The sequence below is a fragment of the Anabas testudineus genome, chromosome 22, assembly GCF_900324465.2.
Source record: "Anabas testudineus chromosome 22, fAnaTes1.2, whole genome shotgun sequence".
In the NCBI taxonomy this organism is placed as follows: domain Eukaryota; kingdom Metazoa; phylum Chordata; class Actinopteri; order Anabantiformes; family Anabantidae; genus Anabas; species Anabas testudineus.
The window spans coordinates 11,704,284-11,721,455 of NC_046630.1; the positions used below are offsets into that span (position 1 = coordinate 11,704,284).

General features: G+C 42.2%; 2 protein-coding genes across 2 annotated transcripts; both read left to right on the top strand.

Annotated features, from left to right (window-relative positions):
* Positions 1-1,359: 1,359 nt before the first annotated feature.
* On the top strand, positions 1,360-9,491 carry LOC113148350 (inositol polyphosphate 5-phosphatase K). The gene is made up of 13 exons (XM_026340029.1): positions 1,360-1,771; positions 2,607-3,242; positions 4,028-4,135; positions 4,287-4,395; positions 4,509-4,625; positions 5,099-5,274; positions 5,364-5,475; positions 5,658-5,767; positions 5,876-6,086; positions 6,206-6,343; positions 6,430-6,495; positions 6,580-6,684; positions 7,762-9,491. Exons 2-13 carry the CDS (start codon positions 2,626-2,628, stop codon positions 8,224-8,226), a joined length of 2,334 nt encoding a protein of 777 aa, XP_026195814.1. The 5' UTR covers positions 1,360-1,771; positions 2,607-2,625; the 3' UTR covers positions 8,227-9,491.
* A 184-nt stretch (positions 9,492-9,675) lies between these two features.
* mat2aa (methionine adenosyltransferase II, alpha a) lies at positions 9,676-17,007 on the top strand. Its single transcript, XM_026339537.1, has 9 exons — positions 9,676-10,007; positions 11,577-11,654; positions 12,447-12,569; positions 13,106-13,218; positions 13,346-13,489; positions 13,748-13,966; positions 14,155-14,337; positions 14,422-14,555; positions 14,680-17,007. Exons 1-9 carry the CDS (start codon positions 9,914-9,916, stop codon positions 14,780-14,782), a joined length of 1,191 nt encoding a protein of 396 aa, XP_026195322.1. The 5' UTR covers positions 9,676-9,913; the 3' UTR covers positions 14,783-17,007.
* The last annotated feature ends 165 nt before the right edge of the window (positions 17,008-17,172 follow it).

Here is a 17,172-nt window from a genome sequence, read left to right on the forward strand (position 1 = left end):
ATATTCCACTTGTTTGTGTCACAGAACACATTGGTGAGCTCGGGGAAATCAAAAAGCCCAGGAGAACGTGGAAAACAACTACAGGAGAAGACAAAATAATTATTTCCCTGGTGAGTAAATATTGTTTCAAGTAAGGCAGTTGTCCAGATCCATAACAACTGTCATGACATAAGCATATTTTTATGTCAACAATCAAGAGAAATTTTCACCGGAGTGAAGTCAAGTGTTTATTAAAAGATGTAAACCATTGGTAAGTCTCAGGACGAACAAGTAATAAAACTGAAAAATTAAATAATGATTGTGTTCATTTGTCCTTAAACCATAAAAAGTTGTAACTCTGACATGCTCCACACATTATTTTTACCAAACCACTGAATTCAAACTGACCTCTCACACTTGACCGTTCACACATCTTCATTTGTGTCATTTCAAATCCACGTTGGCGCCACGCAGAGCCAAAAATCACGAAAAACCTTGTCATTGTCCAAATATTTACAGATTTGACCGTATCAGCTCTGAGTGGACAGCTGGCGCTGGGGATCAGGACATTCCACTGAGATTACACATCTGCATTAATCCCAGTCCGAGCCACTGAGGATCTGGGAACAAATGTTGTGATGATGCTGTGGACGGTCTGACCGTGTGAAGGTTAGAGACACATTTAATGGCTTCCTAGGTCATTTTAACTGTAAATACCTAATATCCAGCAGCTCCTTGTGTTTCATTTGAAACTTTTTCAGCTCTTTGTTCTGAATCTTTAGAGCTAATGTGCAAATACCGGCCCCTTCACTATCACTTGTAACAGAGACAGTTCCAGGGGGTTTGACCTGATTGTTTTGGCCCCTGCTTTTTACCATTCTTGCCTCCAGCTTTATTTGCTAGAATACACCTTTAATACTTCTGGAAAATAAGGTCTCCACTTGCTCCAGCTTTTCTAATAGCTGTATAGACACAGTGGAGCACAATGTGCCGAATAACCTGAACCTTCAATACCCTCATTTGCCAGTGATACTGTGCTCAGCCTCCACCAGCTGCAGCGCCCTTTGCGGTGTCCCGCTGCTATAAAGATATCACAGTGGTGGCAAAATGGTAGCGTTGCCAAAGCTAAATCCTTATTATTGACACGCTGGTCAATCCTCCCTATCGGTGACGCACCAGTGCCTGATTAATGCGTCACTGATGCTCAATTATTTCCGGCCGGCTGCACTTTAGCAGCTGATTTTTGTTTTGGTGTCCTTGCTCTGCCCCCCCCCCCCCCCCCCCCCCCCCCAGGTGCTCATATGTTGTAGTGCTCAGAGAGAGAGAGAGAGAGAGAGAGAGAGAGAGGTCTACTGTGAGCGCGCATGATGGGTACGGCCGGTGTGCAGGAGGTGCAGGCAAGATGCTGACCGAAAAGTGCACAACTCCGCTGAGCAACTGCGCTGCGCAATAGGCAGTAGTGATAAATAGATGAAATACAATCAGGTGTATGCAAACATCAACATGCAAGAGTTCGGACATATCAAGCGCGGCCGCCTCTTGTCCTGAGAGCCCGATTTGCGCGGTCCGCACCGTGACAGAGACGTCCGCTGCCCGCGGTACCCACGGGTCGCATCCGAGCTGCAGGCTGGCTGGGTCCTCCTGTCTCCGATCCCCAATTCAACCTTGCACATTTCTGCGTGTGTCGTGCTGACGGGTGTGCGAAACGGAAGGAGTCGGATGATTCTCTGCCGCGTCAATTAACGAGCTCACCTTTGCCGTTCACCTTGAAAATCCCACAACGCGTCAAAAGGTAAGACAGATGTGCTCGTCGGGTCACTACAGCTTAGCATTCATGCTGATCCTGCATGTGAGCGCGTTTTATATAGAGGTTATGAACGACACCATGCACACTTATGGACTATCATATGTGAAAAAAGGCCACTTGTACAAATAAGCTGTGAAAGTTGTGTCTTCACTTTGAGTGAAGTGAATTTCTCCAAACGTGTCCGGCCACCGTTACTCAGACTCTGTTTTGCAGGTTACTATGGTGGTCACATGAATAGCTAGTAAAGAGATCCTATTTTGCATGTCATGAATATCTAAAAGCAGTGTATGATTTCTGTGTGTGAGGACACGAACAAAATGGTTGGAGCCTGGTGCTCTCCTCTCTCATGTCAGACACCCTTGCATCCCTTAGTTTGACCTGAGATCCAGTAGAAACAAATAGTAGAACAGAGAGCAGTAAGTCCCACAGACAATATCTTCTGCTTTGTAAAAGGGTCACGGGCTAATTCCCACTGCTAACTAGGGTATAATCCAAGATGCACATCCAGAGTTAGTTTCTCAGTCGAACTGCCATCTCATGATAACATCATCAATGACGCCGAGGGAGCCTGATGCAGACAGGTGCTCAGGAAAAAATTCTCTCAGCTACCACTGACTGCAGGGAAAACATTTTCACCATTACCTGATCACAATACATTTTAAATTCACTGCTGCATGAACATAGTTTCAAGACATAATCAAGGGCAGGGAAGGCGAAAGTAGCGTGTTATTTTTATAATCCGAGCTTCACTATCTTGCTTTATATGGCACTATCGCTTGTCTGTATCAGGCTGTGTTGTGTTATACTTATCCACATACAGGACGGACCGTTACAGATTCATGGATCACATACAGCAGAAACAAATCAGTGCTGACCCTTGTGGGCCCAAAATGCAATCGGGACCCATGTGCATCGATTGGACCAGACCAGGTTTATCGCCACAGCTTGAAATTCAAGAACCACCTCTCATCATCACATCGGAGGTGCTCAGGAAACAGTCTGGACTGAGTCCTGTCCAGCCGGCAGCTGCACCTTCAAAAGCAACACAGCAGGCACAGTCTGGGTCCACTCCAGCAACACTGGCAAGCATCAGCAGGCCAAGGCCGACAGCTCTTGGAAGCAAACCTGATAGTAAATATCTAAAGCCAACCAGATTCTCAGTGGACCCGTCCAAGGAAATAGATTTAATCCCAGTTTGCATCCCAGGGCCTCAAAGTGCCAACATCCCCCCGCATTCACCGACAGAGACGTCCTTCCCTCTTCACAGTCCTCAAAGTCCCCAAAGCCCTCTGTCTTACACCAGCCAGCCTTACCTCAGTCCCACTCTCAGCCTGCCCTCCAGCCTCAGCCCCAAACCCAGCCTCAGCACTCAGCCACAGAGGAACACCTCTTCTGGGAGCTCAACACAGAGCCAAGTGCAGTCCGAGAAGCCAGCAGGAGACAACAATGACTTCAGGTGAGATGGAGCATAATCTTTATTAAAATATTTTTTATATAGCTTAGCTTTTTCATTTCCACACAGGTTTCAATGTTTTGTCTTTGTCACAGTGGACGTTGTTCCCTGCTATGTCTAAATACAGCTGCAGAATGTGTCCTGCAGTCAGTGGCTGTAAAACAGCTGATGTGTGCCAACTGGTCACATTTATCAAAGCTACAAATTTCACTAAGACATTTATTAACCTGACACAGCCATATTTTATTGGCAGACTTCCTGGAGTCATATTTCTGTTGTTTACCTCCTTCGTAAACAAAGGCTGCTTGTGAAAATCCAGTTTAGTTTGTGTTACTGTGTTTATATGAAGAATAAAACCTGTCAACAGGTCCTCCACCACTGCACAGGTTAGTGTAAGTCAGTGCTTTACAGATGCACAAGTGAATTCGGAAAATGTTTAGCATTGTATTACATTTTCTGGACAAAATGATAAATAACTAATAAAAATAATTGTTGGTTGAAGGCTAATTAGCTGTTTCTGTAATGAAAGCATTAGGCTGGTAGTTCAATTATGTTTTACATACTACATTTAGTCTTCTCTCTTAGTACTTACACACATGCAAACACAAGACTTAGTCATCATCGAGGTACAAAGGGGTGCTTAATTGTCCTTATCTTTTTCTATATACAGAAGCACTGATGAAAGCTATTTCCCGAAGGATTACAGCATGGATTATGTCCCCTTTCAGCCTATAGAATATAATGCGTCAGTTTAATGCAGCATTTCCACTGTTTCTATCCGTTCAAAGGGTGTACATCGTCACATGGAACGTGGGATCAGCTGTCCCGCCAGATGACATCACTTCTCTGTTCGGACCAAATGTTTCAGATGGCAGCGTTGACATGTTTATCATTGGGTAAGCAAGTCTTTCTACCAGACTCAGCAGTGCCAAAAAGACAGCCGTGAGTGCCCACTCAGTCATCTGTGTTCATTTTGATCCATCGCCGTCCTTTTTATTCCACTTTCACTTATTTAATGACATTTCTCTGCTTGCTGGCATCATCCAGACTCCAGGAGGTCAACTCCATGATAAACAAGAGACTGAAGGATGTTCTTTTTTCCGACCACTGGAGTGATCTGTGCATGGACACACTCAGCCCCTTTGGATATGTGTTGGTCAGTGAGGAGTTAAACCTACTACTGTAGATCTTGTACCCCTGTCCCATGTTTGTGTAATTATAGCATCTAGTTTGCTTTGTTGTTATCTCATTTTCCATATTTCTGTTTAGGTTGCCTCCCAGCGAATGCAGGGAGTACTGCTGCTGGTTTTCTCTAAATTCTGCCATCTTCCATTCCTCAGAGGTGTGCAGACACAGAGTACTCGCACAGGACTCGGGGGATACTGGGTACGTGCTGCACATTGAAGATTACAGCTCTTCTGAGATTTATTAGGTTGTAAATTTGATAAACGCATGTGTGTGTGTGTGTGTGTGTGTGTGTGTGTGTGTGTGTGTGTGTGTGTGTGTGTGTGTGTGTGTGTGTGTGTGATTGAGTTAAAGAGCGCTCCCTCCTGCTATCAAGCACGTGCACGCGTGGGTGCATATGTCAGTGTGTGACCTTTTCATGTGTGTTGATGTCAGCATCACCCCTGGTTGCTGCTTGTGCAGTCTCCTTCCCTTTGAGGTCAGTGCAGCAGGAGGCCGTCTGGCTTTCTGGTTCTGTGACTCAGTGGCAGAATAAACAGCACGACCTCGTCCCTCAAACCTCAGATCTGGTTGATATCTCTGAGTAGTTCACTAAAGTCCATCCCTAAAGATGCTCTATATAAAGAATCCACCTCTCACCGTGGCCTCTCTTTGCCCTTTCCACTCACTGTTAGGGGAATAAAGGGGGTGTCAGCGTGAGGATGACAGTGTTTGGCCATCCTGTGTGTTTTCTCAACTGTCACCTGCCAGCTCACATGAGGAACCTGGAGCAGAGAATGGAGGACTTTGAGAGCATCCTGCAGCAACAGCAGTTTGAAGGAGGAACCGCCACTGGCGTACTGGACCATGAGTGGGTGACATCATTTATAAATATTAGTCTCACTCAGTCAGCTGGGAAACGAAATGATTTTGTTTTGCCGTATTTCTTACTGTTATCAGTGTCGTGTTTTGGTTTGGGGATTTAAACTTCCGTATTGAAGACTACGACATCCATGTGGTGAAATGTGCCATCGACAGCAACAAGCTGCCTCTTCTGTGGGAGCGGGATCAGGTGAGGCACCATCAGCATCACTCGTTCACACAGGCAGATGGATTATTTTGGAAAGCTTTACGCCACCTGTTTGTCTCTTGAGCAACAACCAACAGAGGGCACTGCATGAACAAACTTGTCCTTCTGTCATGCTGAACGGAAAACAGTCAGTCATCACAGTTCTGTTTGTGTTCGCGCTATAGCTCAACATGGCTAAAAATACAGAGTCTATCCTGGAAGGCTTCTTGGAAGGACAACTCAATTTCCCACCTACTTATAAGTTTGACGTGGGCACTCATACATATGACACCAGGTTCGTTCACCTCCCTTCATCAAAAACACACTGTTATAGATTTTTTTATGGAAAATCAAATGTTAAACCACTTTGTTCTTCTGTCTCCTTTGCTTTATTCTTTGTCAGTGCGAAGAAGAGAAAACCTGCCTGGACTGATCGCATTCTCTGGCGCCTCCGTCGCACTGGTTCCCCAGTCCCTACCCACAATGCAGCATTGCAGCGGGGTCTTACCTCATGGTTGGGGGGCGCAACAAAAGTGACACAGCATGCGTACCGAAGTCACATGGGCTTCACCATCAGTGACCACAAACCTGTTTCTGCCCTGTTTTCCCTACATGTAAGACAACATCTTACACGTTTCCTCAACTAAATGCCTAAAAACATCTGTTTTAGTACAAATGGTTTGATTCTTCTGGTTTCATTTCTCCCTACATGACCTGTGGTTCTTTCTTGTAGTTCCCATTCAAGGTCAATGCGCCCCTGGTGGAGCTGCAGGTAGATAAGGAGTGGTGTAAAGCCTCAGATGCTACAGTCAGATTTACTGTTGCATCAACTTATCAGTGCAGCTCTTGGGACTGGGTAGCAATATACAAGGTACTTTCTTCCCTGAACTCAAAATCTTTGTTCAGTTTATGTCAATATGATTATTTTTACAATTTCAACCATGTCTTTTTGTACAGTTCGGGTTCAGACATCACAAAGATTACCAGGCGTATGTGTGGGCCAAGGGAGAGAACGTGACACAGGTGTGTCAGACACTGAAGTTCAAAAATTGATTTTGTGCCGCAGCTGAGCTCCCAGTTGATCTTTTTCTTTTTAATTCTGTTCAGGTGACATTTTCAGAGGAGGATTTGCCCCGAGAAGATTGTGAATACATTCTGGGTTACTACAGCAATAATATGAATAGTATTGTTGGATTATCATCACCCATTCAGGTAACAAGACAAAAAGTTGTTCCTTTAACATTTCTCTTTTTAGGATATGTTTATGAAAACAAAAATAGCTTCTACATGCCCGAAATAATGAGGATAGATGTTTTGCAGCACAAAGATGTGACTGTAGAATATATAATCTGGCTGAATGCTGCTCTCATTGAACCTCAGCAGCATCATTATCATCATCATGTTGGAAGCTACATTCAGGCCAATTGTTTCTGAATGGCGACATTTCTACATCGAAATTAAATACTGTTCTCATGCACAAAGATAATTAGTCAGTTGACAATAAATAGAAAATAAATAAGCAACTATTATGAAAATAAATTGTCATTCAAACAATATTAAAGCAAATGTTCTCTGATTACAGCACCTAAAAGGTGAATATTTTTCTTAAATGGGAAATTGATGTTTGAATAATAACCATTCTTTGGCTGAATACAAAACCCGCCCTGAATAAGTCAGTTTGATATATTAAACAGCAAACAAACAGATTAAATTACCAAATAATGGTCGAATTATTTGATTAAGAAAATCATCATTAGTTGCAGTTGTGCTACTGCCACTGGTTTACTGACCTACAGGTTTTTATGTCAATATTTGTTACTTTTATTTATCTACTCCGCTACATTTCAGAGGGAAATATTTTACTGTATGTACACATAGAAAATATATATTTTCACAGGATATGAGTCATTGCTTTATGCTTAACTGGTTTTATAAAGGCTCTATTAATTAAAACAAATGCTGCTTAAAATGTAAGAATCATTATCATCAGTAATAGTTGTTCTATAGTAATACCTAAACATTAATTTGGACAGTTAGTACTTTTCATTTTGATTGTTTAAGTACATTTTACTGATAGTTTTTTGAACACTGGACTGTTGCTTGTAATGTAGAAGCTCTCTCTCTTTCTCTCTCTCTCTCTCTCTCTCTCTCTCTCTCTCTCTATATATATATATATATATATATATATATATATATATATATATAATATTGTTTCTTTGACCTAAGAATGCAGAACACTGTGTCCACATACATTTCATGCAACAGCTCATCCAGTTGTCTCCTCAACAGATCAAGATACCAGTCCACAGCCCCACCACGCATCGCTCTGACAGCTCAGATGTCAGCTCAGAAGATGACAGCACTCTCGTCCTGCTGGCTCCAAACTCTCGCAGCCCAAGCCCTAAAAACGGCAAACACCATCATCGCCACCGGCGCAGCCGTAGCCCTGCCGTCCCCGTGCTTTCCTCCAACCCCCTCCCTTCTCTGCAGGGCCTCAGCCTTTGTCCTCGCTCCAAAGAAGGCCAGACACGAAGCCGCTCTCCCTGTTCTGCTGCTAAGAAGGAGCGGCTGGTGTCCCCTGGCACCGTGCCATCTCCTGCTGTCAGCCCCCTCAGTCCCCGCAGCCCTGTCTCTCCAGGTAGTGGGGTGACTGCACCAGAGGCCCTGATTGCTGCCATCTTAGGTGAACACAGACCAGCTCAGGTTAGCCCTACAGCAGGCAAACGGTTAGGGAAGGCAGGGGAAACAAAATAAAACGGTAGGTAAAAGCAGGTACTGTGCAATGAGAACAATGGTAATATCCATACAATTAGAGTCTGATCTGACCCCACACTGTCGCTGTGCTCATAGATGCAGCACATTTACTGACTCCTAATGTAGTTTGCAAACATTCCACATTGTAGTCCTGCAGTTCTCTGTTTCCGAGTCTACTCTCATCTCATACACTACTTCACTGTATCTTGAAGTTACAAATGTCTCCAGACTCGTGATGATAAGTGCTTTTATAGACACATAATCTATATCATACACAAACAAACATATTGAATGTGAAACCAAAGTGACGGATAGAAACTGTTATTACTAACAGAAATGTGGATCCATGTTAACAGGCTTGTATCAAATCAAGGATCCTGAACCAGATGTGCTGATGGCATCATTCACAGAGTGAGCGTGTGTTTTTGTGTAGGCCTGTTTGTTAAAACATAAATTCAATGCTTAAAATATGCACTAAAAACAGAAGATGGTTTAAATTAACTCTATAGTTCTTGGTCTGTATTCATCAAATAAATCTAATATATCAAACAATAGCGATAAAGCATTTTACCGCCTCAGTCAATCTGAAATTTAGGCGACATGTGACAGTGTGACTTCAACAGTAATTTTAGGTCGATGTTCTTATTCTTAGCAGCTTTGTGAATACAGCCCCTGCTCTATAGAGCTCAGTGAGTGGGTGTGATCGTGTTGCTTCAAGGAAACAAATGTTAATTTAGTGTCTGAGTGTGCAAATAAAAAAGAACAAACAAAAAAGCAAACTGAAATAATATTTTTATTGGACAAATTCAACTTGACAAAATGACTTCCACTTCGGCACCAGTGACTCATGACTACAAATTATTTCATATCCTTCCCAAGCCCAAAGATTAAAAATGATGTTAAAAAATAAAGTATGCAGCAACACAACTGAGACAGCAGATAGAATACTGTTTACTGTAAATTATTTATATGTTGATGATGTTTTACACAAACCAATGCCATTAAAGAATATGTTGATGTTGAATTAGAACAAAACACATTTAAGAATACCTTATGGTTTCTACAGAGATGCAGTTATACCAGTTATAGTTTGGCAGAAGCTGTGAACAGTGGATGTAAAACCAAAGCTAGACAGCAGAGGAAAAACAAGTTGCACAGACAGAGAGGAACCATCTCCTGGATCCTATTTTGGAGAACACATACAATAATGTGTCGACTTTGAGTTTGAGTACGATCGAGGACGAATCTAAAGCATTTTACATGACATTGTGTTAGTTTAGGCGTTTTACAAGAACATACCATCACTATATATATATATATATATATACTATATATATATATATATATATATGCAGTGGCAGTGGCAGATGAACCAGGCTGTGCGCGCTCCCGCGGACGGCCGGCAGGGGGCAGCAGACATGTTTACTGCCTCGCAGCCAACACGCCCATCCGCACCACATGGTCAGAGCTCAACAACAACATTGGCTGCAGAAAAATTACTTCAAGGCTCTGAAGAAGTTGTTCAGTCAAATAAAGCAGCGCCTCGGACCCGGTTCTCATTTCCCACGGCGAGCCGACACTTGAAAAAAAAACCTGTGTGTTCCTCCAGTGTGTGCGAGCAGGGGACCCGTTTGTCGTCTGGTGTTGGCATCTGAACGCTAGCTTGTCGGCTAACAGTGTGACTAAAATGAACGGCCATCTCAACGGTTTCTATAACGACTCACTCGTCGATGAAGACTGCTTCCTCTTCACCTCTGAATCAGTCGGAGAAGGACACCCAGGTTTGTTTTGTCGCTGTTTACCAGCCTGTCTGAGAGGTATTGCTCCGTTGAGCACGATAATTAGCCTGATAGCACCGCGTTAGCCTCTCAGACAAGGTCATGCGCCGTGTTAACTATTCGGCTGTCAGCTGCATCCTGCCTCTTCATCCTCCCTTTACCTGTGACTCGCTTGAAACGGGTCCACATAGCATAAATAAATAACCTACACACACTTCAGAGTCGTTGTTCTTACACCAATAACGGGAGCTTTTATCGTTATAGGTTGGGGAGAGTCGCATTATACTGAGTTAGCGTGAAGTAGTGTCGCGGTTTCATGCTAACAACAACATAGTGGCTAGCGTTAGCTGTTAAAGCTAACGATAACGTCACGTTAGCTACGACTGCTGGCGTCTGTCAATCGTGTTGTCTCACATGAATTTCCAACATCACATGGGATGTTTTGTCTACAAAGCTGTAAATGCAGCCGGTAATTGCTGTAAACACAGCAAACCTTATGTATGTTTTCACTCTAAACTAACGTTAGCCACCACATGGCGTAGCATCCTTTATAGTCCAAGAGTGTTATAGAGTCTTAAAGTCTGTTCTTAAGTTACTAATAAACCTGTTTGTTAGTTTTCTAATTGTAGAGGAAAACGTGTAACAAATGTTAGAAACTGCACGCATTCACATAGCTCAATCATCTCTGATATACACCTTGTTGTGAGCTGATGCAATCTCATAGCGAAGCTCTGCACTGTGCGTAAATCTCATTGGCACACAGGTAATAGTGTTTGCTCTGTGAAGCACTTCCTGAAATGAATTAATTCAGCTTTATGGTCATGTTATATCAGACTGTAGTTTTTAGCTGCTGTAGATGTACCTATTAAGTAATCAACTAAGCACACATATGTAATATACAACATAGTAATAAGTACTCTTTTACCATATGGAGTCCAAAGAGTTTAAGAGATGGGGGGGGGGGGGGGGTAACCTCTCACTCAGGAAATTGGTGGTTTATGTTTTATAACTATAGGTGAAACTATACAACAGTGGTAGAGATTATTTACAATTCATCTGTTGCTAGCCTTCCTGCATCTGCCATCTTTACTCCCCCCTCCCCACGCTGTTCTTATTTCTGTCCCCTACCATCTCTCTCTCCCCCCCCCCCCCCCCCCTCACTGTTGAGGTACGTTTTGCCAAGTGGGTTTTGGTCTGGATGCATCTTTACACTGGGGCATAAGGGGCAGCTCTACTGATTGAGATAATAGGCTTACCAGTACTCCTAAATATAGACACTGCAGTAACTGCTGCTTAGCTGTGGGTGTAGAGTAGTTGGATCCAGACACTTTCTATCTGCAGGACAGTAAAGCACCTCAAATCTTAAACAATGATGTATTTCAAAGTATACTTCACATTTTTTGGGTAGTAAAATAAATATTTGCAATGCACATGAACCAAATCAATTCTAAATGTTTTCTGTGAAGTTGACTTAATATGTGTAACTGCATGTAATAAGTCTACTTCTGCCCATAAGCAAAAATTAGACATTACAACAAAGTGTCTTGTATTTACTCTTGTGCTACTTTACAGATAAAATTTGTGACCAAATCAGTGATGCTGTGTTGGATGCACACCTCAGCCAAGACCCTGATGCCAAAGTTGCATGTGGTAAGTTTTTGGGCTGGGAAACAGGTAAACCGTTAAGTAAATAGTGTATTAATTGTTAAAACTGAATCCGGGGAGTAAATTATTACATAATAGTCCTTTTTATCATTTTCAGCCTCCTTGAGTTGACCATAATGTGCTTATCCGAATAAACCAGAGGGATCCAGATTTCAAGAAAGAATCAATGTACTAGCTGTTTAATTAATTGCAAAGTAACCACAGTTTGTCTTTGCTTGTGGGCTTCACCTCAGCCTCAGGCTGTGTACAACAATGTACTTTATCAGTGTGTGAAAAAATAACTGTCAAGTGCTGGCGTGTAAACACAAGCAATTAGGTGAAATTGCAGGTGTTGCTTAGACTTTGAGCCAGCAAATAGAACGTCCTGTAAACATCCAATGTGTTTGCTGTGTTTCCAGGACATCATGTAACTACTACTAGTAGTTCCCAGCCTTTTTCTTTTTAAAGTTGATTATCTGCACAGTTTCAATGCTACAATGCAGATACTGTTGCCATAGTATTTTCAAAAAGAGTTCATGACTTGCACGAAGGCCTAATGTTTAACATGATCCACAATGCACAGCATATTTTTAAAAGACTTGTTAGTACTTCTGGTACTTGCATTAAATAACACATTCAAATAAAATTATTTAAAAGAAATTCAGGTCTTGCCAGGTGTTACTTAAACCTGCTTCAATATACCAGTGTTCTCTGTTGCCTTTCCCCTCATTGTTCTTAATGGTCTCTTATACTTAGTCTTACTATCATCCCTCACTCTGTATGTCATTGTTTTCTCAGAGACAGTCGCTAAGACAGGGATGATCCTGCTGGCTGGTGAGATCACCTCTAGGGCTGTAGTCGACTACCAAAAGGTTGTCAGAGAAACAATCAAGCACATTGGCTATGATGACTCTTCCAAAGGTACAGTGATGAAAGTTGATAACTGTGCTGTTCATTTAGTTTGAGATTCATACAGTTAAAGCCCCTTTGTTAAAAGTACTGCACATTTAGAAGATTGCTGTGTGTGAGTAATAACTAATAACTAATAGTAGTCTATGATGAGCAAATACCCTTCAAATCAATTAGGCAAAGTATTTTGGAGGTGCTGAAAGTTGTGTATCTTTCTCAGGTGGTGTCCTGTTGGGCTGAACCAAAGGAAATGGAAAAATGTAGTGTGTGTTACCTGTCAAATGAATATGAAACTGCTTTGATGAAGCCCCCGTGGCTAAGTGAAGAAATGTTTTCAACGCTACAACCACAGTCCTGACATACAGTACACTAATACCTGGACGAATGAGAAATTCTAGACGGACTCGTTGCCGATTGTTTGTTTACCTCTAATTCATACACATAGCTGTTTACTTCTTTAAAGAAACGTCATATTTGAAGGAGTCTGAATTTACCTGAACACCAGTATGTTAAACGGTTTACTGAGGCCCTGTTCTCTCATTCTACAGGATTTGACTATAAGACCTGCAATGTGCTCGTGGCTTTAGAGCAGCAGTCCCCTGACATCGCTCAGGGTGTTCACCTGGATCGAAAAGAAGAGGACGTGGGGGCTGGTGACCAGGTCGGAGCGTTCATATATTTGTTTGTGTTTGGTCCAGAGTTGGGTAACTGGAGCTGGAAATGCGGTGCTAATGAGGTTTGTGATGTTCTATTGATTTCTATTAATGCTGTGACTGCACCTCTGACAGGGTCTAATGTTCGGATATGCCACTGATGAGACAGAGGAGTGTATGCCTCTTACTATTGTCCTGGCCCACAAGCTCAATGCCAAGATGGCTGAATTGCGCAGAAATGGAACTCTGCCATGGCTCCGACCCGATTCCAAAACTCAGGTTAGACAAGGAAACGTCTACAGAGTCAGTCTGTAATACTTTAATAAAACATAAATGTAAATTGTAAATGCTGTTTTCAACTGCTAAATCCAATTCAACATTTTCAAGACAGCTCACAGAAACCTATTGCTACTACTGTAGAAGAGAGCTACAGCTGTGACTGTTGTCCTCATTATAATGTTGTTACTGGCATTCAGCAGTAAATTCGTCCAACCTTTTTACTGTTTAAATATTTATTCTTTGTTGTTGCCTCCTCAGGTGACTGTTCAGTATAGGCAGGATCGAGGTGCCATGGTGCCGTTGCGTGTCCACACCGTTGTGGTCTCGGTGCAGCACGACGAAGGTGTAAGTTTAGAGGAGATGCGTCATTGTCTGAAGGAACAGGTGGTGAAAGCAGTTATTCCCAGTGGGTACCTCGATGATGAAACCATATACCACCTGCAGCCCAGTGGTCGCTTTGTAATTGGAGGACCGCAGGTGAGACAAGTGACTTCAGTAGAGTTCCACTGAACTCATGTGGTTATGGTCAAAGAAATTTGTTCATCAAAGAAAAAAATTTAAGTAGCTGTTTAAAATGTTCCTGTCAGAATGGTAGAAAACATGCATTTGTCTCAATAATGAGTAAAATTCAAAGTCCAGTAGCTAATGTGACTTTCCTCCCACAGGGTGATGCTGGTCTGACTGGGCGTAAGATCATTGTTGATACCTATGGGGGTTGGGGGGCCCATGGAGGTGGAGCTTTTTCTGGGAAGGACTATACAAAGGTGGACCGCTCTGCTGCCTATGCCGCTCGCTGGGTGGCTAAATCTCTGGTTAAAGCTAGACTCTGCAGGCGTGTGTTAGTCCAGGTGAGGATACAGTTTATCATAATGTTAAAGCCATACATAAGTTACATGTGTTAATGTATGCATGATATGTGACTTCTCTTCCAGGTATCCTATGCTATTGGTGTTGCCCATCCTCTCTCTGTCTCCATCTTTGCGTACGGGACTTCCCAGAAGAGTGAGAAGGAGCTGCTGGACATTGTGAAGAAGAACTTTGACCTCCGTCCAGGGGTTATTGTGAGGTATCACGTGTTTTGTTTTTGTTTTTGTTGCTAACAAACCTGCACTTAAGACCTCCAGTGTACACATTTTATTCATATTTTAGGTTTTTTTTTAACATGTAACAAATGTAATTTTGTGTCTCAGGGACCTTGACTTGAAGAAGCCCATCTACCAACACACCGCAGCTTATGGTCACTTTGGTCGTGACGTATTTTCATGGGAGGTGCCTAAGAAGCTGAAATACTGAGTCCTTTTTTTTAATCTCCCAGCATGCTTTAGGTGTATTAGAGATAAACCTGTGTGTTTGTCCACGCCCCTTTTTCCTCCTTCCTGTCCTTCTCCTCTCCCGTCCTCCTCACACGCACATTCACATCAGGGCAGCCTGTACTACCTGAAATGATGCCCGTCTCCCACCCGTTAGTGTTGCATACATCCATGAAGAGAGAAAAAATTGTATTCCACACGTTACTTAGGAAAAGTGAGTTGTTAAAATTTCAGCCATGTTGCCAGCTCTCATTTTGTTCTGGTGACTGATTAATGGTCCTCAGGTTTCCTCACCTACAGTAAAGAGTGGACTTGTTTCTCAGCTATTCTGAGTACATATATTTAAAATATATTTATGACAGATTTTGAACAGTACCATGTTTGTATTTACCAGAAATGAGGGGGGAAAAATCTAATCTCTATATTTGACATCCTCCGTTGCTTTCTCTTTAATGGCAACACATTTTCCATTTTGTTTAACTCTTGATTTAAATATGGTTCACTGTAGCAATAATATAAGCACTGTCTCGCTTACAGGCCTCACTTGATAGGTTTTTGTGTTTTTTGATGGCACGAATGGGGCAAAAACTTGGTAAATGACATCAAATCTGCAAATTTTCCTATTTGTGCTGACCCTTCAGGCCAAGGTTTTCTGATGTTTTACAGAGAAGTCAGAAGCTGCTAATGACCTTATGGTTTTGTTGGGCTGCACTGTGAAATCACTCCATTTTTGTAATTTATTTTATTGGTTTAAATGTTACGTGGATTTGTCAGATTATTTTAAATGTGTCGGTGTTGCCAAAGATAAAGGCACCTTACAGCACTCACTCTTCCTGGGTGCAATTCTGGGTGTAACTACAGAGAAACCCAGGCCCAGCACTTCTGGACAGGGGCCACCTTTATCCTATGGCAACATACTTGAAATAATTTATATAATGATATTTGACTGTTGTGGGACCTAACTGTTTGACCAGCAAAGTAGGAACTGAATGTGTGCCACACGTTTTCCTCACCATTGCACATGTTAAGCATCCTGACACTTTCAGTCATACCTTTATATTATGTCTAAAAGTGGTCCGTTATGAAAGAATGTGAAGGGCAGGGGCATAAACAGACAAAGACGTAAGAGGCAGTGCACAGCCAGCTTAGTGAATGTAAGACGTGTTACTGTGCTCGTCTACTCAGGAGAGGTAGTTTTTTACAAATGAGGATGAGTTATGTTACTTTGTCAGTTTTGAATTTGAAACAACTAGAATTGCACTCTACATAGTTCAAGTTACCCAGGACGGAAAGGTTTCTGTTCCATTGTTAGTCTATTGTACAGCAGTTCCCAATTGAATGTTGAGCTTGCAGTTGAAAGTTTAAAAAAAATCATGAATTTACACCATAGCTCAGGGGTGATGGAGTCCACAAGTTTGCCTCGCAGCATGTTGTTTTTTTTTTTTTTTTTAGAGAGTTTTGTTAGGTTTAGTTGCACAAAATGCAGATTAAGCTTGGAAGGCCTGTTACCTGTGATTATAAAATATATGCCCTCGACTCTTTCCCCACTTGTCCTCCCTGACTTTCCTCCTGCACATGCATCAACACAATATCTTTGCAGCATTAAGGCTAAGTCAGCTGTAAGCTGGAGTTAGATTTGCATTCAGCTAAATCACCACCATGCCACCCTGGTTTGAGCTTTGTGTACTAAATACATGTCCTCATAATGTAGCTAGATGGCGCTGTGTCCTCTTGAACAATAAGATTTTCTCTACTTGCTGATAAGTTACATGTTCTCTTTAGTTTAGTTCCTCTGGTTCCCCCTTGTGGCTTCCTGAGTTTACTACAGAGATCTCAGGATCCAAAGGGTGTTGTAGAGCAATCTAACTTCCCAAAGATTTTTTACGTTATGTTTGCGTTCTCGAATTCCCTCACAAGTGAGACAAATGATTGGTTGGTGTTGTACAGAGAAACCAACCTGTTTACAGAGTCTCCTGTGGGGGGGTTTGAGTAGCTTTTTGTTTCTGTTGATTATGTTTTTAAGAAATGGGAAGTAAGCCTCTGAGTGTGGTTGTTGAATGCATTGAAGTGCCTTTTCTCATTTCCTGCTTTGCCCCCATCCCCATATACGACTCCGTAACCAGCCTAATGTTTCAAAAGTCTGATGTGTTGTTGAGTTTCTCTTTTAAACCCTTCAAATAAACTGCGCTCTTGCTTTGTGCTTATGGGCTGTGTTGTGGGCGTTTTGTTTTGCAACTCGAAGATTTATGTGAAGGCGTCTAATAATTTGTATACAGAGGTTTTAACAACAGCCATTGAAAGAAATGGTAAAACATGAAAGCAGAAGTAGGCATCAGTGGAAAGAATCGATAAGCACAATCACTTCCTTAGATG

Excerpts from the sequence above, each read along its gene's own strand:
- mat2aa (XM_026339537.1), top strand. The coding sequence starts at position 9,914 with ATGAACGGCCATCTCAACGGTTTCTATAACGACTCACTCGTCGATGAA. Across the intron at positions 11,655-12,446 it reads TGATGCCAAAGTTGCATGTG|AGACAGTCGCTAAGACAGGG; the intron begins GTAAGTTTTTGG and ends TTGTTTTCTCAG. Across the intron at positions 13,219-13,345 it reads ACGTGGGGGCTGGTGACCAG|GGTCTAATGTTCGGATATGC; the intron begins GTCGGAGCGTTC and ends CACCTCTGACAG.
- LOC113148350 (XM_026340029.1), top strand. The coding sequence starts at position 2,626 with ATGGATCACATACAGCAGAAACAAATCAGTGCTGACCCTTGTGGGCCC. Across the intron at positions 3,243-4,027 it reads GGAGACAACAATGACTTCAG|GGTGTACATCGTCACATGGA; the intron begins GTGAGATGGAGC and ends ATCCGTTCAAAG. Across the intron at positions 4,626-5,098 it reads CAGGACTCGGGGGATACTGG|GGGAATAAAGGGGGTGTCAG; the intron begins GTACGTGCTGCA and ends ACTCACTGTTAG.